At 36.3% G+C, this 24,335-nt stretch overlaps 1 protein-coding gene and 1 pseudogene across 1 annotated transcript; one reads left to right on the top strand and one right to left on the bottom strand.

Annotated features, from left to right (window-relative positions):
• Window positions 1-1,088: 1,088 nt before the first annotated feature.
• On the top strand, window positions 1,089-23,357 carry LOC113783282 (cullin-4). Its single transcript, XM_027329371.1, has 17 exons — window positions 1,089-1,529; window positions 4,615-4,730; window positions 4,807-5,153; window positions 14,778-14,958; window positions 15,088-15,210; window positions 15,302-15,589; window positions 19,996-20,121; window positions 20,247-20,348; window positions 20,429-20,482; window positions 21,029-21,135; window positions 21,243-21,303; window positions 21,394-21,525; window positions 21,643-21,780; window positions 21,890-21,970; window positions 22,252-22,332; window positions 22,445-22,525; window positions 22,945-23,357. Exons 1-17 carry the CDS (start codon window positions 1,238-1,240, stop codon window positions 23,056-23,058), a joined length of 2,424 nt encoding a protein of 807 aa, XP_027185172.1. The 5' UTR covers window positions 1,089-1,237; the 3' UTR covers window positions 23,059-23,357.
• LOC113748517 lies at window positions 18,848-18,983 on the bottom strand (annotated as a pseudogene).
• Window positions 23,358-24,335: the final 978 nt, after the last annotated feature.

The raw sequence follows: 24,335 nt of genomic DNA, 5'->3' as shown, positions 1-24,335 counted from the left end.
ATAAACACCCACATACACATAATTATAGATGCATGTAGGTTTATATTTATATATGTATAGTGTGAACAATAATAAAAGCAAGTTAATATGGGTTAATCACACTCCATCTCCCTATACATTGGAGATAGTCACTTTAAAACTCTCGACCTTAAAAATATATACTTTATGCACATAAGATTAGTCAAAGTTAAAATTGCATAAAAAGTGAGTGCAATAACATTGTTGGCCCTTCTATTTATGAAATTATTAATAACTTACTATCATATATGTTTTATTGCTAAAAAATATATATGTTTATGGTATCTATTGTACAAAAATATGAAATTTATAAAAGTTGAAGTTTTCATTTAGTTTATTATTCTTATTTTTTTTGTTGATTGAACATTTACTTATATATGTAGTTTTGTTGAATTTATTGGACTTTAAATCAAATAATAAGGACAAAAAACATAATAACAACAATAAATTGAGTTAGCAAAATTTTGGAAATATTAGGTAATATCTATTTGTATTCTAGTTTTTTATTATTTTTGTTTATGTAAATTGTTAAAATAGTATTATTATTTTTTAGTCAAAGTAGTTAAATATTAAATATTTAATCAAAATTTTTAAAAAGTGTTAATACACTGCCTTATTTTTAATCTTAAAGGACGGAGATTAAATCGGACTTCAATTTTTTTCAACACAAAAAGGGCAATAATTGTAAACTAAATATAATTTCAGCAAGCAAAGAGCAATGCAGTGTAAAATGTCACTCTATACATGAAGTTTTGAATTTTTAAAATTGACTAGTCTTAATCGTTTATAGAGTGTATATTTTTTAAGTATTAACCCTAAATATGGCAGTCACGTATTTGGTACCTAGTGTACAAATATTAAAAGACATGTCCGGTGGAGTCCCCTCGAATTGTTCTAGAACAAAAGTAAAACAGAACTGAAATTCAAGCTTTCACGCTTACTAGTTACTGCTACATCTTTAACAAGCCAAGCGTTACATAGCGTCTCTCTTCGTTTTGTTTATAGTAAGAAATAGAAATGAGCTAGCTCTTTGGATTAAACATTTTAAACACTTTTTTTTTTTTTTTTTTTTTCTTATGTCTCATCCCACGCAGCACCACCAAACCTCCAACCCTCATAAGCGTTCATCTCCGTTTAACACCACCTCGTCCTGCTGCTTCCATCCCCGGCCAGCGGCGGAGCAGCAGCACCACCACCTTCACAACCTCTTGTTCCGGCGATGAAAAAGGCCAAGTCTCAGGCCGTAGCTTACTCTCTGGATAACAACAAGAACGGCCAGCCTCCGCACGTCCACTTCTCCCCTGATATCGACGTTAATAACGCCTCAATGCTCGATGTAGAAGAAGAAGATCCTGGTAGCCTCTCAAGCGACGTCGTTATGGACCCCAATCTAAGCAGTTTTAACAGTAATGCTATGTCCCGGGGGGCCTCCTCTGGCACTGCTAATCTGTCTCGGAAGAAGGCTACCCCTCCTCAGCCCCAAAAGAAGCTCGTCATTAAGCTTCTCAAAGGTTATACTCATTCGATTAATTTTTTCCCTTTTTTTTAATTTTGCTTTGATCTATTTCAGTTACAACTTTTTGGAATTTTGACATTTGATTGGATTACTGGATTCTGCTTTAGGTGTGTAATGTGAAATTTGGTTACTAGGGTTTTGGGGGATTAATTTTTTGTTGGAAGTGATTGTCGATTGAGTGAGTTTTGGTGGAATTGTGATCGGAGTATTAATTGTCTAGGAACTTGGGACTTCTATAGCAGAGTTCGTAGAAACTTGGGGTAACTTAAGTTACATGTGGTGTTTGAGCTGAAATTGAGAGGTGAATTGACTTTTGTTCAGGTTTAATAAATTTGGGCTGTGTTTGATTTGGGCAATCTGCAATGGATTAGTTTGTAAGCAATTTTCTGAAAGTGGTTGTATTTGTCCAACTATGGAGTTGACGAGTGCTAGGCACCATGCCTAGAAAGATACTTGGAGCGGAAATGGGGAATCTAGTACTTGATTTTGTCTAAAGTTTTCTTTTTCATTCTGCTTGCAATTTTGAATTATAGCCATGGTTCAAGCTACCTGTAAATCTCTGTGCACTAGAAGTACTTGTGTACTATATGCCAGACCAATTAGACTCATCAAACGACTTTGTTTGCTGAGAATTAAGGGGAATACACTAATCTTACTTGATGGATATCAATAATTGCGGTAAACTCCTGCTGTTTGCTTTTCTTAATCCTTTGATGCTATTTGTAGCTTTTATAGAGCACTGGTGCTTGTTTATTCTTCAGTGGGGTAGAATCTTCTATCTTTAGTGATAGGCCTTGGTTCTGTTTCCGATTGCCGGGGATTAAGTTCATCAGATCACCTTATGCTATTGTTTATTTTATTGTAAATGCATCTCTTGTTAAGTAAAGGTCATTACCGGAACTAATGCATATTTGATTAAAATTAGATTTGCAACTGGACATTACGTGAATTAAAATATTGAGAACTATGATGTCATTAATTTGATGTAGTCCTTTGATTATGAGTACGAGAACTTCTGAATTAGTGGGAGACTAATAGAACTTCTAAACTAATCACGCAAAATGATCCAAAAATGGGTTTGACATTCTGGAAATGCATCAGTTGTCTGAAATGTTGAAACATAGCAAATGTAACTGATTTAGGTTATTGGCACTAGAGAGGTTCATGGTTTTTGCAGAATAAAGTGGGTAAAAGCTCAAGTTACTGGATTTTGCTGCAGATTTTATGCAGTAATCCTCTGTCCTATAAAATAAAGGAGCTTACCCAAAGAAAAAAAAACCTCTGTCCTGACAGCTGTTGGTTCCCATACTTTTTGAGGGTCATGGAAGAAGCGTACCTGCAATTCCTTTAAAAACAAAGAAATACTCAGTTTTAAATATTCTTTTAAAAAGTAGTTTTTTTTTTAATTTATATGTGTGGGATTACTTTAGAGTCCAGGGAAATATCTCGCTGCTGAAGTGATTTTACAACAACGGGTGTAAATGATCTGCTTGAACATACTTTTTGAGGGTCATGGAAGAAGCGTACCTGCAATTCCTTTAAAAACAAAGAAATACTCAGTTTTAAATATTCTTTTAAAAAGTAGTTTTTTTTTTAATTTATGTGTGTGGGATTACTTTAGAGTCCAGGGAAATATCTCGCTGCTGATGTGATTTTACAACAATGGGTGTAAATGATCTGCTTGAACATATCAGTCAAAGTTATTTTCTGTTTTCACGCAAAACTAAACCGCATCCTTCCGATGCTTTCCACTTTCTATAGAAAATGTAATTTGATAAAATTTTAGACGAAATACACCTTAGGATTGCGAGGCAGCAGTATTGGCTGTCTATGGATTTTTGAAGATGACAAATATAAAGAACTGATACTTCTGATTCCAGTGTATCACATGCAGATCAGCATCCACTCAATATGTCTTGCCACGTGAAAGTTGAACACAAATAAATAATTGCAGAACTATGGATTTTTGCAAACTTCAGATCTGGGGAGGAAGGGAACAGCTTGGAATATGGTTGCAGAAATGGAAGAATAGAGACTTATTCAAAATTTGTTCAATGAGCTCCATGTGCAGATAATTATGGCTTAACTTCTTCTGCTGTGCATTTTGTGACTTCTTTATCGAGTATTTGCATTTGTTTGCTTGAGTAGTTATACTGGTCTTTTTCTGCAGCTTTCTTCTTCTCATGGGTAGTACAGCAGTTGGATTGGGAGTTTTAGGTTGGGGAGGTGGTAGAAATTTTGGTACATAGTGGCGATTCTGATAGAAAGAACAGTTAGTGATGGGGGAATATTGTGAATGGTACCCTTATACGTTATTAGTGAAATACACATAAATTACTAACTAGACAACTCAAATTGACTGTGAAAAAGAGTATTCTTCATGAAAATGCTTTTCATGGTAAATGTTGTCTCAGGTAAGTTACTTGCAGCATTCCTAGCTGACCATTGAGGTTCATAATAGCTAAGCCTAATTAAGAGAACCATATTGCAACTCATACGCATCATTTGATGTTGCATCTTGCATAATTGAATAGTCACCTAAAGTACCAGTGAATGTGGTAACTTGCGACCAATTTAATGGATTTGTGCTAACTTTCTCAATCCATCAAATCATTTCCCTGGGCAGGAGGGTATGATGATTATTGTTGAAGTTTGCGCTAATATTCTTTACCTTATAAAAATTCTTCTGGTTTTTACCTATCCTTACGATCTTGTGTTTATTCCCTTCATTTTCTTGGTTATCTTCTTTTCAAGAATTCTTCTACTACTATTAATTCATTGGTCAGAACTTCTATTTACTTTTATTTTTGTCGTCTTCACCATTCTTTTTATTTAAAAACCTTGTGAGAAATTTTCATTACATGGAACAAATTATTAAATCAAGGATCAAGGCCAGGAAAGATAGTGGTGCTGTAATTTGGAAACCTGAATATGTGTCTGTGTATGTATGGATCTCATGGAAAAGGTGATTTTTTTAAAATTAGGTTTTCCTGCTTTAGCAAATGTAAACTCTTTTGAGAAACCTAAGTACTGAAGGGAATACCCTCATATGTTCATTTTCCGCATTTTTGTGGTTACAGGCAAGCCAACGCTGCCTTCTAATTTTGAAGAAACCACCTGGGCAACACTAAAATCAGCTATCAGTGCTATATTCCTGAAGCAGCCAGATCCCTGTGACCTGGAAAAGCTGTACCAGGTGTCTTTGATTAATCTCTTTTGCATATTAAGATTATAAGTCTAATTCGTCATGTTACTGACTTTATTCTTGATAGGCGGTAAATGACCTGTGTCTGCACAAAATGGGGGGGAATCTTTATCAACGAATTGAAAAGGAGTGTGAAGCACACATATCAGCTGCACTGCAATCTTTGGTTGGGCAGAGCGAGGATTTGGTGGTTTTCTTGTCCCTTGTTGAGAAGTGCTGGCAGGACTTTTGTGACCAGATGTTGATGATCCGTGGTATAGCTTTGTATCTTGATAGGACATATGTGAAACAAACTCCAAATGTGCGTTCACTGTGGGATATGGGCTTGCAGCTTTTTCGCAAACATCTTTCTCTAGCATCAGAGGTAGAACATAAAACGGTGTTCGGTCTCCTGAAAATGATTGAGAGTGAAAGGTAATTTTCAGTCTCTAGAGAACTATTTGGTGATAACTGTTTGTGTATTTCTATTTTCATTGACATATTGAGGACAATCAACTGAACAATCTCTAACCTGATTTGAATTGTCTGACAATCTAATTTTAAAGGTTCTTTAGAGGTTCTTTCTAAGGATGTCGATTTTCATGCTTTTGTTGTTTTGTTTCATAAATGGGTACGTGCAAATGATCTCCTCTTTGGCTGCTTGAATGGTGGTTATAATGTTTTAGTTCTCCACTTTTGGCCATTAAATTGTTGTCATATTTGTATCACGCATTCAACTAAGAAAAGTGGTTTTACTTTAAGCCATTCCATTAATTTTAGCTTTTAACTTGATGATCTCATCAGTTATAAGGCAATTTCATTTGGATTTTTTTTATTGCTGAATCTTCTCCTCTTCCTCCCTGAATCTCTGCCAAGAACAATGCTACCTTTGTTTTGTCAACACCATTGGTGCTCTCAGTGCAGCTACCAAAACCAATGCTGCCATTGATCCATTTCTTACAACCAGCTGCTTCTCAAGGAGTTCCTTTCTTCACCTCTAGTCCATAAGGACCATAACACAAACATGAAGCAGACACTCATTATCTTTAGCTGTTATTCTTTAGGCCGATTGAATCTTCTGCTTCTTTGAGTCCCAGAAAAGAAGAGAGAATTTTTTTCGTAAAGAAAAAGTTAATGTGTTTTCTGCATTCCACGCTTAAGCCTGAATCTGCAAAGAATGCGTCCAACTGGTTCCCTCTCAAATCTGAACTAGATTAGGGAAAAAAATGTTTATGGTATTGGCTACATAAAGACCGGTAAGATTATGATGACAGGCATAAGATTGTTATTATAAAAAAAAAAAGAGCAACTGAAAGCAAAAAGAAAAGGATGTTGCTGATGTTTTGGGCTGGCAATGTGTAAATGGGAGCAGACATAAATTGTTAATGCTCATTGAAATGGAAAAAATAGAAGGGAAAAAGAAGATCATCGATGATTTTGTTTTCGTTAAAGTTTTTATTATTACCAGAAATACCCTTAAACATGACACAGTTAATGGGAGTAACACCTGAAATCAACAGAATGGGCTAAGTTATATTGCTTTTAATACTTTAGCAGTGGTTCGGAAATGTAATAGTTTAGTGACGAAAGGTGGACCAGGTAATAGGTCATTCAGGCAATTTTCTCCTTTTAAGGGTTGGCCAAATTTTTATGTAGTTTTCCATCAGTTCAGAATGGAAAAGTGATAAGCAAAAAACGCCTGAGGGGCAGTTTTCATTTATTTATTTACTTTTTTTTAAAAAAAAAAAAGAGTTTCAAAAGAACTTTATTCTAGTGTAAGCATATCCATTTGATGCTCTTATTGTGTATGCCTGCGAATGACATAATAAGCTATTATGAGCAACAAATATCTTGGAACCAAATCGGTCATGTTCTACATATTAAGTTTAGACTTCGGGTTACTGACAATAAACATATGACAAGCATGTTTCAGGATTGATTACTGTTCAGGAATTACATCTGATTTGTTTGTACATATGCATCCAGTGTACATCTTTCTGATTCATTATGTTTGTTTTAACATAATCTTGTTTTCTTTGACTTTTACATGAACTTATGAATTAAAGTTACTATTTTGTCATTAAATGGTTTATATAATCAGTATAATTTCTTTTGTTTAATATTTTTGAACTGTAAGATATTATCTTTCGGTTGTATGATGGTTTATATAATGGATATTGTCTCCCATGACATAAGAAAAAAAGAGGTTCAGATTTTCTGGTCAGGATTCTTCTGTTGATGAAAGTTTTTTGACAAATGAAAGTATGCCTTTGAGATGATTTGAGCTCTCAGTATGTCAGAATTTGCAACTATAAGAGGTTACTGTATTTTTTAAGTCTGGTACATGAAATTATCGAATGACAGAGCACTTCCTGGTGGTTAGGCTAGCATTTTTTTTAGAACAGTTTCTTGGGCTTAGAACTTACCGAAAATCACAATGTCATTTGGCAAAATTTGCAGGCATAAAAGTACAAATAAATTCAGAACTGAAAGTGTAAGGGAGCTGCTGAAAATGAGAGATGAAGATGTTCAGATTAGCAATCTCTAGGAATCACTCCTACAAACCTTTAGACATCACATCCATGGCAAAATTGCATCAGACAACCTCAGAAAGGAACAAGTCTTGAGGATTTTATTGACAAACAAAAGCTGTCTTCTCTTTCTGGAGAAGTACAATATTTATACAATTCCTTCTGAAGCTATAATAGAAACAAGATACTTTTCGTAGTATTAAATCAGAAAGATTCTTATTCAAGTGTAAGGTAACTATTGAATACTATTTACCAAGCCAGAAAGTTTCCATAACCAGAAAATTCCTTCAACAAGCTAAATTTCTAAAATACACCTACACATTAAAACCAGAAAATCTTAGTGTCAACAGGTATCTTGGGAGGAAAAACATCTGGTCACTGTATTATGAGTGACCAACTAGTATTTATAGGAGTACAAACCTAACAAACTATTTACAAGAATACCCTTACTAATTTATTATCTACAAGAATACTTATATTCTCTTAACACTCCCCCCTCAAGTTGGAGCATATATATCATAAGCACCCAACTTGTTACAAATGTATTTCACTCTAGAGCCCCCTAAACTCTTGGTAAACACATCAGCCAATTGATCTACAGACGGTACATGAGATGTTTTGATGACCCCGTCAAGCAATTTCTCTCGAATGAAATGACAATCAACTTCAATATGTTTTGTCCTTTCATGAAACACTGGATTAGACGCAATATGAACAGCCGTCTGATTATCACACACTAAATTCATAGGCTGTTTATGCTCAAACCCAAGTTCCAGTAACATGCTCTTCAACCAAACCAACTCACACACAGTGTGAGCCATAGCCCGGTATTCAGATTCTGCACTTGATCTGGATACAACTGTTTGCTTCTTACTCTTCTACGACACTAAATTACCACCAACAAACACACAATATCCTGTAGTCGATCTTCGATCTGAGGCAGAACCAGCCCAATCTGCATCACTATATCCTTCAATATCAGTGTGTCCATGATTTTGATACAGCAACCCTTTTCCAGGAGCACTCTTAAGATACCTGAGAATCCGTATAACAGCATCCCAATGACTAGTACGAGGGGTATCAAGAAATTGACTCACAACACTCACTGCAAACGAAATGTCAGGTCTCGTTACAGTGAGATAATTTAATTTACCCACAAGTCTTCGATATTGCTTAGGATCATCAAGTAATGCACCTTGATCTCCTGCTAATTTCACATTGGGATCCATAGGAGTATCCACAGGTCGGCAACCTAACATCGCAATTTCACTCAACATATCGAGTACATATTTTCTTTGACATAAATAAATCCCATATTTAGACCGAGCTACCTCAATACCCAGAAAATACTGTAGATGACCTAAATCCTTTGTCTGAAAGTTTGCCTGCAGATTGGATTTAAGTTTCTGGATCCCCACAACATCATCACCTGTAATCACAATGTCATCCACATAAACAACTAATAAAATTTTACCAGCATTAGAATGCCGATAAAATACAGAGTGATCTACTCCACATCTTGTCAGACCGAACTTCATGACAACACTACTAAACCGGCCAAACCAAGCCCTCGGAGACTATTTCAATCCATATAAGGATTTTTTCAAACGACAAACCAACCGCGGATTCTCCCCCTGAACAACAAATCCAGGAGGTTGTTCCATATATACTTCTTCTTCCAAATCTCCATGCAGAAATGCATTTTTCACATCCAACTGATGCAATGGCCAATTATAAGTTGCTGCCAAAGAGATAAGAAGACGAACAGAGGTAATCTTTGCAACAGGAGAAAATGTTTCTAAGTAGTCTACTCCATACACCTGAGTAAATCCTCTAGCTATCAGACGAGCCTTCAATCTATCAATAGAACCATTAGGCTGCACTTTTGTAGTGTACACCCATTTACAACCAACAACAGGCTTACCTGAAGGACGAGGGACAAGATCCCAAGTACCATTTTGTTCCAAAGCAGACATCTCTTCTTGCATAGCTAATCTCCAACCAGGATGATTAAGAGCACAGGTAATAGACTTAGGAATGGAGATAGAATCAAGGGAAGCAACAAAAGAAGAATATGACATAGAGAGACGAGTATGAGAAACAAAATTAGAAATAGGATGGGAAGTACAATGTCTCTTACCTTTGCGTAAAGCAATAGGAAGATCTAACTCAGAGGAGGGCGTCATACCTGGATTTGAAGATTGAGAGTTAATTGGTGAAGTGCGTGGCATATCAGGAACTTTCTCAACCATGGAACGACGAGAGTAAACTTGAAGATGAGGACGAGATAATCGAGCTATGGAATCTGGTGGACTAGACAACTCAGGTAATAAAGGGGAAGGTATTGGTAAAACAGGAGAGGAAAAAGAGGGACACTGGTCTAATTCACAAGACATACTTTGCTTGATAAAATACGGAGTGGATTCAAAGAAAGTAACATCAGCACAAGTAAAAAATCGATTTAAAACTGGACTGTAACATCTATACCCTTTTTGCGCTCGTGCATATCCTAAGAAAATACACTTAATAGCACGAGAATCTAATTTATCCACCCCGGAGCAAGCTGATGAACAAAGCACACACATCCAAAAATACGAGGAGGCAATTTAAACACAGGTTCATGAGGAAAAAGAATGGAGTGAGGTAATTGACCTCCAAGAATATTAGATGGCATGCGATTAATTAAATAACATGCAGTTAGAACTGCATCACTCCAAAATTGTTTGGGCACATTCATGTGCAACAATAGTGTTCGAGCAATTTCGATTAAATGTCCAATTTTCCTTTCAGCAACTCCATTCTGTTGTGGAGTGTGAGGACAAGAGGACTGATGAATAATACCAGACTTAGTCATAAAGGTATTAAAAGGAGTGGAAAAATATTCTTTCGCATTATCACTGCGAAGTATACGTACAGGCACACTAAATTGATTCTTTATTTCTGTAACAAATGCACAAAAAATGGAATATAGTTCTGAACGATCTTTCATTAAATAAAGCCATGTAACTCTTGAAAAATCATCAACAAAGATTACAAAATATTTAAAACCTAACTTTGAAGTGACTCGACTAGGACCCCAAACATCAGAATGAACTAACAAAAACGGTTCAGAAACCCGTTTATTGACTCTAGGAGCAAAAGAAACACGATGATGCTTTCCTAACTGACAAGACTCACATTCTAACGAAGATAATTGACTCAAAGTAGGAACCAACTTTTTCAAATTTTGTAAAGACGGATGACCTAAACGACAGTGAATTTCAAGAGGAGAAACAGTAGCAGGACATGCTATCGGACCATTAAAGTTGAGAAAGTAAAGATCATTATGCTCATGCCCTCCACCAATCGTCCTCTTTGTCTTCAAATCCTGAATGACAACAGAATCAGGAGAAAAAGTAACTGTACACTGTAGAAATTTAGTGAGTTTACTAACAGACATTAGATTAAAGGGCAAATTGGGTACGTAAAGAACAGAAGACAGCGGAAGTGATGGATTAATTTCTACAGTGCCTAGTCCTTTAACTTTAGTGGTAGATCCATCAGCTAAAGTAATATGAGGAAAGGGAGTAGACTCTTGAAAATTAGAAAAAATTTTAGAGGTACCTGACATATGATCAGTAGCCCCGGAATCAATAATCCATGAGTCATTACCTTTTTGTGCTAAAGAAGCAGAGGGAAGAGATGTGTGATTTGTAGCTTGGTACTGTAGGAATTTAACATAATCTTCCTCAGATATAGTAACAGTCTTCTGGGACCCATGTGCTGAAAAACTCGATTCAATTTGATCAGTGGTAACCGCATTAACAAACCTTTCAACCATGACGAATAGCACGTCGAACCAAAGACAGGGTCAAAACTCGAGACGAACAGTACGCGTGAACAGTGCGCCGTGAACAGTACCGCGTGAACAGTGTGCGTGAACAGTAACGGCGTGAACAGTGCCTCCATGAACAATGCCACCGTGAACAGTCTTTTGCTAGATGTTTAACCTGAACCCTAGGACTCTTGCTCTGATACCATGTCAACAGGTATCTTGGGAGGAAAATCATCTGGTCACTGTATTATGAGTGACCAACTAGTATTTATAGGAGTACAAACCTAACAAACTATTTACAAGAATACCCTTACTAATTTATTATCTACAAGAATACTTATATTCTCTTAACACTTAGAAAGCATTAAGAAAAATAAATGATTAATGAATTAAACTCTGTAAAGACTGTTTTGGACTATGTAACTCCCAATTAAAGATCTTAATTTTGAAGGTGTGTTTAATTGAAGTTGGAGCAAACTTCTGGAACTCAATCTTGGATTTCCTGGAGGTTAGAGTTGACTAGTTGTGTAGCCTGTCTGTCTAACCTGGTTTGTATGTAACCGGGTTTTTCAAGCTATTAAGTGAACAATGAACTAAGATTTAGATCAAATGCACACTTGACCCACGCCTCCACATTGTTTGGGAAAATATATGCCTGATGCTCTTGAGCTATTCAGTGTTCAATTGTTGTGAAGGCTATGTTGGCATATATTGTGTTGGAATTGCTACTGATGGAATTGTTATGATACTTGGATTTTCCCTATGGCCTTAATGCAATAGTATGTTACATGTTGGAATTACTAATGGGATTTTCATACGTGCATTTTCTTTTTGGCCTTAACGCAATGATATAGTTTCTTCTTTTGGTTGATCTTGACTTGTTTTAACAAGCCTAGAGCTTTCAGATGGGGAAATGACATTGGCTTATGATGTTTATTGTCATGATGAAATGGACCTCCACTGGGTATTTGAAATCTCAGTGACCTTCCCTTAGGTGGTTTTTAGTTCCAAAGGCACCCTTTGAATCCAATAGCTAAGAGGATGCCATAATCATTATACGTGAGTGTTTTTTTTTTGTTTTGAAACTTTTCTCTGATACTACTGTTAGGATGGGCTGTATGTATCGAAAATCAAATGGGAGGCATTAGATTGGTGCAATTTACTCGTTACGTTTTGCCAATAATTGTTGTTGACTTGTTTCGTTAGTTCTACATAAATGATAGATGGACCAGATCGCTTTCCATTGACTAGTCTAGCATGATCAAACTAGTTTACTAAATAAATACCCCTTACTGATAGCTTCATTTAAACTAATTTTTCTTTTCCATTTTTTTTTTGTTTGCAAAGTATTTGGGCTGCCACTTATCTCCATGATATACTTTTGGCCATCAAACGAATCTTTTATTTCAAATCACCTATAAAGCTTCTAAAAGTTTGGAAGTTTTGGCCATTCTCCAACTTAGCAGTCAAGTCTCATCTTTTCTTTGAAGTTTAGGGGAATTTTATTACACGCCAGAGAAAATATGGGAAAAAAGAAAACACAATGAAACCATTGATTCCTTTTTTTCACCTTTTCCTTTTAATTCTGCAAACAGAGTTATTCTAAGCCATACCCTATAGGCTCCCAGCACTTTGTCTCACCTTCTGGTCTCCCAATTCTCTCCAACTTACTCCAGCACAGGTAAATGGGTGAAGGAAAAATAGCAGAAAATCATGCTCTTTTGAGCATTTTAGCATGAATTTGGTTGGTCTACTTTAAGCTCATAATTTGGTTCCTTATATTAACCACCTGTTTGGTTGTTACTTGGGAATGATAATGATAATCAGTATCAAAAGCCTCCTCAATTGCAATGGGTTTTTGGTATTCCTTTTCACTTGTTTGGTTTGTCTCTTCAATAAGAATCTATTTTTGTTTTTCTTCTTTTTTTTCACTTTTTTTATTTCTAAATATTTCTTTTCTTTTTTCTTTCACCATGTTTCCTTCTTCCTCAATGTCTCAGCATCCCATCTGCAAATAATCTCTGAAGAACCCAACAATCCCAATTTAAAATTCAACGCATATTAGAAAAGCCAACCTCCAATAAACAATCTCTAATCATTAGCCTTGAAAGTTTTTCAAATCTTGAACGGAATAGAACCACTGGTGATCAAACAAACGTTCACCACTAACAATTGAACCACTGCCGCCGGCCTCTTCCCGAACCAGTTGGTCGCGCAGCTACCAGACTTGATTAAATGGGTTAAAAGAGAAGGTGGGTTTGTCCACAAGGCAGTGAAGATAGCACAACAACTAGATGGACTTGGCCTAATTGCAACTGAAGTAATCCCAAAAGGGTCTGACCTGATTGTTCTTCCAGAACATATCCCATTGAGGTTTGAGGCTTCTGAAGGTGATTTTGAAAAGGGGTCCTACCCTTCTTTGATTAAACTTGCTCAACATGTTCCTGGCTAGTGAATTTTGAATATAAGGAGTCAACTACTCTCTTGGAGAATTTGACAAGAGGAGCTTTGGGCTATGAGATTGGGTTTGAAGCTTTTGCAAGAAACATGGAGGAATAAGAGAGACAACTGATGAGATGTGAGAGAGGAAAGATGGGAGAATGGAGAGACGAGAGAGAAAAGAAAAAGAAAAGATATTACTTTGGAGCATTTTTTGGTGATAGTGGAGCAAAAGTGTCCAATTTGGTCTGGAATGGCAAACACACTTTTAGGTCTTCCATTGTCATAGATTGATTGTCATAGTAGTGTACCAAATGCTGATAATGACTATCATTAATTAGCATACCCATTGGGGACCCCCTATCCCCCCTCCTCCCCCAACCAAACAGCTGGTATATAATCATGGTGAATGCTGACTTTGAGCTTGTAATTTGTTATTGCTTTGACAAGGACTTAATTTTTGTTCTTCATCTTTTCATGGTGTTAATGGACTGTTAGCGAGCATGACACGTGTAAGGTGTCTATTCATTGCCTTGGAACTATATTTTGGTGGTTAAATTTTAGTGGGAAAAAAAGGATGAAGAAAGGAGGTCGGTGCAGAATTTCAAGTGTGCAGTGAGAAGGAAGAGGTGGAAAAAGGTTGAAAGGTGAGGAAAAGGACCTCTCTTCAAAGGGAGTGGGAGCTGGACATCTCAGCAGTGGATAGAAGAAAGAGGGACGAGAAGCTAAAAGGGAAAAGGATTAAAGACAGCATTTTTCTTTTGGATTTTTCCTCTGTTGACTAATTCACCCCAATATTTTGTAGAGGTGAATAAGTTGACAGCTAAATTGTGATGGCTTTTATAAACTTAGTGGGTATAAGACAAAATGGTTCAATGGTAAAAATAATAAATGGTGCTGGTTCGATGACCTTCTAGGTATTTTCCCTTTATCATAATGTTAGTCGTTGTTATATTTTTTGAGGAATAAGAAAGTTTTGTTTGCAAAATATGAATTATTTTGTGGAATCCAGGGTGTTGGGACACATTCAGCACAATCTGTTGAAATAAAAATAAATGAAAACATTAATTCCAAATGTCAACTCTGAATTTGAATTGGGAACATCTATTGAATGAAAAGAGAAAAACTACTGATAATAAGTAATGAATACTGTGCAAATGAAAAATAGAAGCGAGGGTGAGACAATGTTCTTTCTTGATGATTTTACCATTTATGACAAAGCTTCTCAGTCATCTTTTTAACCATTTGGCAACCCCCCTTTTTTCTGGGTTGCAGATTAGGTGAAGCGGTTGATAGAACTCTCCTCAATCATCTTCTGAAGATGTTCACTGCATTGGGAATCTACTCTGAAAGCTTTGAGAAGCCTTTTCTGGATCGCACATCTGAGTTCTATGCTGCTGAAGGTGTTAAGTACATGCAGCAATCAGATGTTCCAGATTACTTGAAGCATGTGGAGGTCTGCTTTCTTTCTGAAATCAGGCGTTAATTTTTTCCGTGACTCAATCATCTATTAGTTAACCATTATGTTCTGTAGTCTTGTTTCTCATGATTGCTTTATAATGTGCTAGTATCTATTTTCTTGCAGATAAGGTTGCATGAAGAACATGAAAGGTGTTTACTTTACCTGGACGGAAGTACAAGAAAGCCATTGGTGGCTACTGCAGAAAGACAACTTCTTGAACGACATATTGCTGCAATTCTTGACAAAGTGTGCAACATGATTTTTAAATTCTGATTCCTGTGTTGCAGATGGTCTTTCTATGTTTTTGTTTACATCTTTGAACTGTTGTGCTTTCCAGGGTTTCACAATGCTGATGGATGGCCATCGCAACGAGGACCTTCAAAGGGTGTATACACTCTTCTCTAGGGTTATTGCCCTTGAGTCCTTGAGACAGGCCCTTAGCTCTTACATCCGAAGAACTGGGCAGGGCATTGTCATGGATGAGGAAAAAGACAAAGATATGGTATCCAGCCTACTAGAATTCAAGGCATCGCTTGATACGATATGGGAGGAAAGCTTTTCTAAGAATGAGGCATTTAGCAATACCATCAAAGATGCATTCGAGCATCTGATTAATCTGCGGCAGGTATCATGGTTTCACCTAATGATTTTTCTTTCAGTTGTGATTATTTGCTGATAGCATATATGACTACCTGCTTCAAGGAAGTGCTGTTGGAAGTAAACTTGTAGGAGTACTAGACTGATGATAAAGAGAGTTAGTTTTCCCTTGAGTGCGTTTTGACACAAAATGCATAGAAGTTGATTATATAGTGATGTAGGACAAGATATGGGTGATCTCATCTGCTAGATCTAGCAGAAGTGTGGCCTTTTTTTGACCCGTGTATTGCATGTAAACAGTAACATGGGATAATAGGGGGTGAAAGGATGGGAAGTTAGGGGAATTCTGAGAAAGAACAAACAGACTAATAAGCAAACAACTCATTTCTTTATTGATTAATCTCCACGTGTCTTGTAACAATAGAATGTATAAGCTATAAATTACCTAAAAGATAGAACCCTATGATGAATAGAATTTCTATTTAGTACACATGAGCAAAATTGTTGTAAATCTTTTCTAGAACTTCCGTATAACAACTATAATCAAATAGCTAGATAGTACTCAATTACAAGTTTGTTGGAAATTTCTCACCAAAAATGTGAAAGACAAAAATACACCTCAGGACAAAAAATTCTGGAAAGTACCTAAACTAGGAGAACAAACATTCTACTAGGATTGCACTAAACAAAGACTCTTAATTGACATATTTGAACTACCGAATAGGCTACTAAAATTTGAAGGATTGCTAATTGAAAGTTCATATAATCTTCCATCTTAAATTTCCTTGAGCTGTTTGTTGACTATATCATTCTCTCATAGCTGGAAAGAAAAACTCAACCTCGAGTTTTGAGCATTAAATGATAAAGAACTCAAAGGTCTGATGTAAGTTGAAAGGACAGCTGCAATCCTAGATACTTCTCTTCCCATTTACTTTAGAGAGAAGCCGGTAAAGCTGGGGCTTCGGAGGATGAACATTTTACAACTCTTGAGGGACACAGTCAATCTATGTTACTTAGACTTGCCACCTTACCCTGACATACCCATGTCGATATGATATGACATCGGTAAGAGTGTGGGACATTGGGTACAACACGGCTGGTGTCACCAGAAGTGGAGGTAGGTGACCATTGCTGAGGGAGAGAAGAGAGAGTTCATCCGGAGAGAATGGCGTTAAAATGATCATAGGAAATGGTCTGAAGAGAGATTAATTGTAGGGGAAGAAGTGGTGTTCGCTGCTTTTTCTGGAAGGTTCTAGAATAGAAGATGATGGGTTGATGGCTGGGAGGAGGTTGTATAAGGTTTTCTTATTTTACCAAAGCTATTTGCACACTAATTTCTCTGATCTTTAATCAAATATAAAGCTCCCACAACTTTTTTGTAGTACTTTAGATTCTATCGATATAATTATAATAAATTATATTATAACTCCTCACATCTATAAAATTGGGAAATAATCACATATTTTATCATCTTCCGATTGTCCTAATAAATTTACTTGTAATTTCATACATATCCTGAATCCAAAGTGAATTAATTTAGCCAGGTTTGCAAATCATAAATTTCACTGCATAAGGAATCTGACAATTCGACACACCCTCTTATGTGACACCCATCCCTGAGCTTGAGTGACGTAGCAGTCAATTTTTGGAACAAATAGATTGTTAGAGAACCTTTCTTGGCTTTGCTTGCAAACTTGCTGAATCTGTGATGCTTTGACCGCCTCTTTCACGTGTTCTGCTACAGCAAACTTGGCCTCATTGGCTGGAACAAGGTATTCTGCAGACTTGATTTTTGGGAACTTTCTTCACTAGATAATTCTTGTCTGCGACCAACATAGGCTCTTCAAAATCTTTTAGAGCTACTTCTGTGTTTTCCTTGGAAACTCGTGAAACTTAACAGCCAATTTTGGAAAGTTCTGGTTAAACTCATTGTCAGAATCAGTAGCTCCAAGTGCAGAATTCTCAGCTTTTACCACAGGATAGTTAACCAAATTGATGCTGTCCATGGTAGGTGTTTGTTGGATGATCAGAGGATAGTGATGGTGCTGTCTACGATAGCTGTTTGTTGGATTTTGACCTTTCTTGATTTGCTAGCAGCTTTATAACTCGATTTGACTAAATAAGATTACAAATCTGCCAATTTTTTTGGGTAAGAGGTTCCTGAACAATTTGGGTTAATAGTTGAGTAAACCTTTGCACTTAGCTGTCCTCTAACAAAGTGCTTTCAGTGAGACCATAAAACTCTCCTAATAGCTTTTTCATGATGATAAGAAGGCAAATACTCTTCTATGAATAGCTCTCTCATTTCCTCAATTATAAATATATTGTCCGCATTGTATTTCATCAGTTCGACCTTACCAGTTTCACGTCACGAAATGGGGTTTTGTTTTAAGCCGTGAGGTTATGGTAGTTAAGTAATATTCCTGGTAAGCGAGCTATCTATAGTTATTCTAGGATGACCTATCAGGACATCCTAGGAAAAAAAATAGTGAGTTCCTTGAAATTAATCAGGACTTTAACTTTCTGCTAGTAACCATGTTTATTAATGAACAAGAATGTTTCCTCTCTTGATACCTAATTGATGTGGGACAAGATAGGCATGACAAAATGGCTGTGATTTCACCTACGAGGAAGAAAGAATCATGCATCTGCGAACTATATGGATGAACAGGAATGTTTAGGGAAAAGAGGCCACAGAGAGAGAGAGAGAGAGAGAGAGAGAGAGGAGTCCTGGTGAATCTTGTGGAAGGACAAAGTAGTGAGAAAACAACTTAATCCATTTTTTATCAATCTCTACTTTTATAACAGTCAAATGAGCTAGGCTGGAATCGGATTATGGGGTTTATATTTGGTCCTGGACTTGGCTTCGCAACACCGGACCTAAAAGGCCCAATTGACAGGCCTAACCTGCCTCTTTTTTCCCTTATCTTTCTTTTCTAGTGGGTTTAATTCTGGTTCTTTAGATATTTGTATCATGTGCATTGTTAGCTTCATCAAAATTGGAATTGGAATCGGGGTTGGTGTGGGTTTTATATATCTATTTTTTATTGGACGCTATGTACCCTTATGATAATCTTGGAACCTGATGTCCTTTTGCTTTTAATCTTTAAAATCTCATCCTTAGAGAAGGCGATTGGCTGGAAAAATAATTTAGATGAATATTTACTTCATTGACATTGACACAGTGGATTGAAGGGTTAGACAATGTGCTTTGGAAATGTATTTTAGTAGTTAAAAATGTATATGACATGATAAAAAATAATGTTTTTACCTTTGCCTGCCCCCAGTGCCACAAATTATGACGTAGGCTCTGCTACTTGGGCAGAGACCTTAAGCTAGCACCCCTCCGAAGTGCAATGGAAGTCACCGGACCTAGGCCATGGGCCTTCATGATCGCCCATTGACCCAGTCCAAGTGTCTTTGTTCTAAAGCTTGTTTTAGTTTTGAATGGATAGAGGTTTGTAAACAAATTTCGAATCTTGAGGTCACCAATCTGGTGCAGAAAATTGAGAACAAATTTAGTTAGCAGCTTTTGAAGACCAGAAATTGATGAAGGAAAATCACACAGGTTGAAGGAGAAAGCTTCTACGATCGAAAGGAGCCCAAGAAGTTGATACCAAGCTTAGGTCTTAGTGATTATGAAATCTGCTGGCTGCAGCAGTACATAAGATGGCTATTTATGGGGCTCTGAATATATTGCTGCTGTAAAGTGACAGAAAATGACAAAAATACACTTAACTGGTCACATGCCTAGGACATATGGATGAGCTAAACAAAATATCTCCTGAAGTTTCTGCAACTTTTAGGAGCACATAATATCTAACAATGGAACAACAACAACCACCACCATAATAAATAAATGAAGACTAAGGTCTAAGATTCTCCTGGATCACGATCCATTAACTGACTCAAGTGTTCTCAATTGTCACTAAGGAAATACGCATAAATTTTATTTGAAATGGTTCTTGTTTTCTGTTTTATGCATAACTATGAGTCACTTTCTCTTCTACTTAAATCCTTGTTTCCTTAAGAAAGTACTGGTTGTCTTGGTGATGTCCTAGAAAGATGTGTCTGGTGTTCATCGCATAGTTTCCAAGTTGAAGATTTAATCAGATTGAATTGAACTTACAGTTTTTCTTGTATTTTCACTCATCTTTCTCCTTATGTGGGTGTGCCTTCTGCTAAGGGGCATTGGGGTGTTATGACTTTCACTTGTCTGACTGGGTTTCTCAAGTGGACATGTGGATACAAAGTCAAAGAGCTTTGTTTTTATCCTCGTTAGGTGAAAACCATGAGCTAATATATATTTTTAGAAATCCCACTAAACTTCTGGATTGCATCCTTCTGATGAAGTAATGAAGTAATGGCCTGTGATTGTGACCTTGTTAACTTCATGTCATGTGCTGATATTATGGTTTTTTGGCGTTTGATTAGAACCGACCTGCTGAGCTAATTGCCAAATTTTTGGACGAGAAGCTCCGCGCTGGGAATAAGGGTACTTCAGAGGAGGAACTGGAGGGTACACTTGATAAAGTTTTGGTTCTTTTCAGGTTCATACAGGTAAATATGAAATAGCAAGTAACAGAAACCAGGTGGAAAAACACCAACTTATTTGCACCAATTTCTTTTTTTCATTAATGTTTATCAATCATTGATGTACATCTTTTGCATTTTTTCTTTCTTAGGGTAAAGATGTATTTGAAGCATTCTATAAGAAAGATCTTGCCAAAAGGCTACTGTTGGGAAAAAGTGCATCCATTGATGCAGAGAAGTCCATGATTTCCAAGGTGAAGGCTTTGAAATTTTTACAGTGTATTCAATATTTTGCTTTTGTGGCAACACTCATAGATTTCTGTCATTATTGCAGTTAAAGACAGAGTGTGGCAGCCAATTTACTAATAAACTTGAAGGAATGTTCAAGGTGTGTGCTAATTCAAATGTAACATCATGTTGTTCAAACATTTTTCTCCTCCAAAGTTATTTGATGCAGAATAAATAAATGCTAATCAATTTGGATTTTTCCATCTTTAGACTTAACTGAAAACTATTATTTTCTTTCATGTTTTAAAGTTCAAGTTTCAGCCTGGGATTTTACTCTCAAAAAAATGTCTGATTCACATGGCAATTGCAATAGGGTTAGGTAGGCACATAACTGATGTCACGTGTGGTCATTGGTAGTTATCCAACTGCACTAATAGAAGTTGTTCTTTTTGTTTCTGAAATGCAATTTTTCCCTTTTGTCCTCCTGACTTAACTGCCAAGGAAAATAAAAAGAAGAAGAAAGAGGAAAAGCAACTAAATGACATGGTTAAATGATAAGCATCATCCTGGATGGCAAGTTCAACTCCCAATATATTCTTCTAGTCTTTTCAATTACTTTTTTATGCCTTGACAGTATCTTTGATGATAGAATTTGGATGATAAACATATAACACCGATCTATTTGAAATCCAAAAATATTATCCAGGACATTGAGTTATCGAAAGAAATAAATGAATCATTCAAGCAATCATCCCAAGCTCGGATAAAACTCCCATCTGGAATTGAGATGAGTGTCCATGTCTTAACAACAGGGTATGTGGTGAATTGTGCACTATACAGCATTTCAATTTAAGGTCACGTTTTTTGTTATGGTTTAAATTTTAAGCTTGTGAAATTCATCTTTCTTTGATGGGCTTCAGATACTGGCCAACATATCCACCAATGGATGTTCGGCTTCCCCATGAACTCAATGTGTATCAGGTATGTTACAGCTCATGACTGCAATTTCTTTATTAGCACCGTTATTCAGTTATTTACAATAATATTTTGTCTTTATGATGGTTTCTACAGGATATTTTCAAGGAATTTTATTTAAGCAAGTACAGTGGGAGAAGATTGATGTGGCAAAACTCATTGGGGCATTGTGTGCTGAAAGCAGAATTCCCAAAAGGTAAAAAGGAGCTGGCAGTTTCCCTATTTCAGGTTGGTTTCATTTGAATATTTGTATCTAATGTTATAGTTTTGTCCATTCTGTTTAGCTGATACTCTGGGGATTAACAGATATTTATATATTTTTGGTTTATGTGCTCCATCCTGCAGACTGTTGTTTTAATGCTGTTTAATGATGCCGAGAAGCTTAGCTTTCAAGACATCAAGGAATCCACTGGCATTGAGGACAGAGAGCTAAGGAGGACTCTTCAATCACTTGCATGTGGAAAAGTTCGTGTTCTTCAGAAGGTGTGCAATTGTCACAGGATTTATTCATTCTTTGTTGGTACTGAGTTCTTTAAATAATTGAAAGCATTTTCAGCACTACATTTACTAAAAGAACTAAGCTTCCTGACAGATTCCTAAAGGTAGAGAAGTAGAAGATGATGATTCCTTCATGTTCAATGATCAATTTACTGCTCCTCTATACCGTATAAAGGTACATCTGGTTTATATTGTTGATGAAAATTACTGCTGATCTGTTGTCTAATAGATGTGACAAATGCAATGCTGTCACGGTTGGGACCCTTATTATTGCTGCTTATATTGTCACTTGAAGCTAAATTTTGGGATGAGTATCAAGTAGTATAAAGTGGGACACTGCTAGTAGGGGATACTTATTGTCAGCTTAAAGCTTAATCTTGTTTAGAATTTGCAGAATATTACAATTATGGGTGCTCATGTAGCAACTTGAAGCCATGCTTTGTTAAACACATACAGGTGAATGCAATCCAGATGAAGGAAACGGTAGAGGAGAACACAAGCACCACTGAAAGGGTGTTTCAGGACCGTCAATATCAGGTCTACGATTTTCATGTGTCCTAAGCTTTTCTTTTAGATTTTGATGGAGGAGTTTTTATCATCCTATATATTCCCATGATTGGAACATTGAAAAAGTAGATGGTGCTTGCAGGTTGATGCAGCTATTGTCCGGATAATGAAAACCAGAAAAGTGCTGAGTCATACTCTCTTGATAACTGAACTTTTTCAACAGGTAAAGAATCTTTAATTGCCATTTTCCATGTTGATATCTGGCTTCAGTATTTTCAACTAACGTGTGTGCTGCAAAGCTATTTAGTTTCTCTTCCGGAAAACTGGTAAGGCTATTGGCTGCATAAGAAACCACTTTTTTCCGGGAAACCACTTTTTTCGCTGTTGCTTCATAAGAAAGCATATTGGCTGCAAACTAGTCCTTTTTGCCAAATGCAATAACCATTTCGATTGTTTCTTCTGAGTGTTTTTGGAAAATATTACTGTAGCACTGTATTGGAGAGAACGTATGTAAGATCAAAGGTAGTTGAAAAACATAAGAAAATAAACATTTAGTCTTTCAAGTAAGTGTTTATAAATTTTTCTTGGCAAAAATGAAGTATCTACTGATTCTTAACGTGGAAAGTATGTTTTAATGGACAGCTCAAGTTTCCAATAAAACCAGCTGATTTGAAGAAAAGGATTGAAAGCCTCATAGACAGGGAGTACCTCGAGCGCGACAAGAATAACCCTCAAATATACAACTATCTGGCATAAAAAACTACAGAATGTTTAAAGTTTTTCATTGTAAATTACATGGGGAAGCTCGCAGTTTCCAATGCTAGGCTGCAAGATTGTGTACAGTAATTCGTAGATGTTATTTTTGTTGTGCTGAGCACCGCAACTGTAAAGAAGGATACACTGTTACTATGTTTCCTTTTTTTTTTTTTTTGTCATTTCCAATATCGATTTGCAAGGATACATTATATGATTGGATCTTGTGGGTTACGTTTTGGAAGAAAGAGAGCCTCAGGTTTCATATTCTAAGAGAGGTTTTTGGACATAGTGCTAATAAATTAGCCTTGCAGCTTCTCATATAGCTAATAATTGTGATTTTGGTCATACACACATAAGTGCGTGTTCATGCTGGGGAAAGTCTACAAGAACACAGTTGGAGGAATTGATATTTGCTAAATTTTTCCTGTAAAAAGAGTGAAACGGATATTGTTGCCCAAAAACTTGGGCTGGGGAAGATATTAGTCATTCAAATGATGCTACTGCCTCAAGACGTTATTGATTCGAAGCATGCTACAAAATCCACTAGGGAAAAATCAAAGGAAAACGAAGGTGAAAAAATTAAGGAGTTGAGAATGTAGGTACCTAATTATGTAGGTGTTTTTTATCTTTAGATTTAGGTTAGTGTAAAAAGCATGTTCAAGACCTATATATGATTCAAGGTGTAATATTCGTGTCTTTGACTTTTCTTGCAATTTTGGAAACATTGAAATGTAGCACGGGCAATGGAGCCTTGGGAGTAAAATTAGAGCAACAACGGAAACTAGAGAAATGGACAAATGAAGAAAAAACACAAAGAAGGGAGAAAGAAGGTATAGGAATATTTGTTTATGTTGTAAGAAAAAAAGTGAGAACAATCTCACACTAAAGCTAAGAAATGAAGCTAAGAATCATATCCTTCAATAACCTACCACTACTAGATGTAATGTGTTTTCTCTAGAGCTGATAAATGTCATATGAGTATAAATTAATGCATTTCTACACAATAATTCGTGTTAAGTCCATCATCACATGTTTTCTACCTCAACTATATGGTATTCCCTTCTTACCCTCTTGTTTGTTATTTGTCTTATCGTCAATATTACCTCACTACCTCCTCTATGTTTTATAACTTGGAGTTGACCGATCGATTCGATCGATTGAACGAAAAATCGACTAGGTTTGCGGTCTAAGTCTACTTAAAAAATCAGCTCAATATAAACTCTATTAAATTCAGTCAAAACTCAATTGAATTAGGAATTGGTAAAAATCGATTTTAT

This window comes from Coffea eugenioides, chromosome 9 (genome assembly GCF_003713205.1).
Source record: "Coffea eugenioides isolate CCC68of chromosome 9, Ceug_1.0, whole genome shotgun sequence".
Lineage (NCBI taxonomy): Eukaryota > Viridiplantae > Streptophyta > Magnoliopsida > Gentianales > Rubiaceae > Coffea > Coffea eugenioides.
Note: the sequence above shows the minus strand (reverse complement) of the source record. Positions and strands in the feature narration are given on the sequence as shown.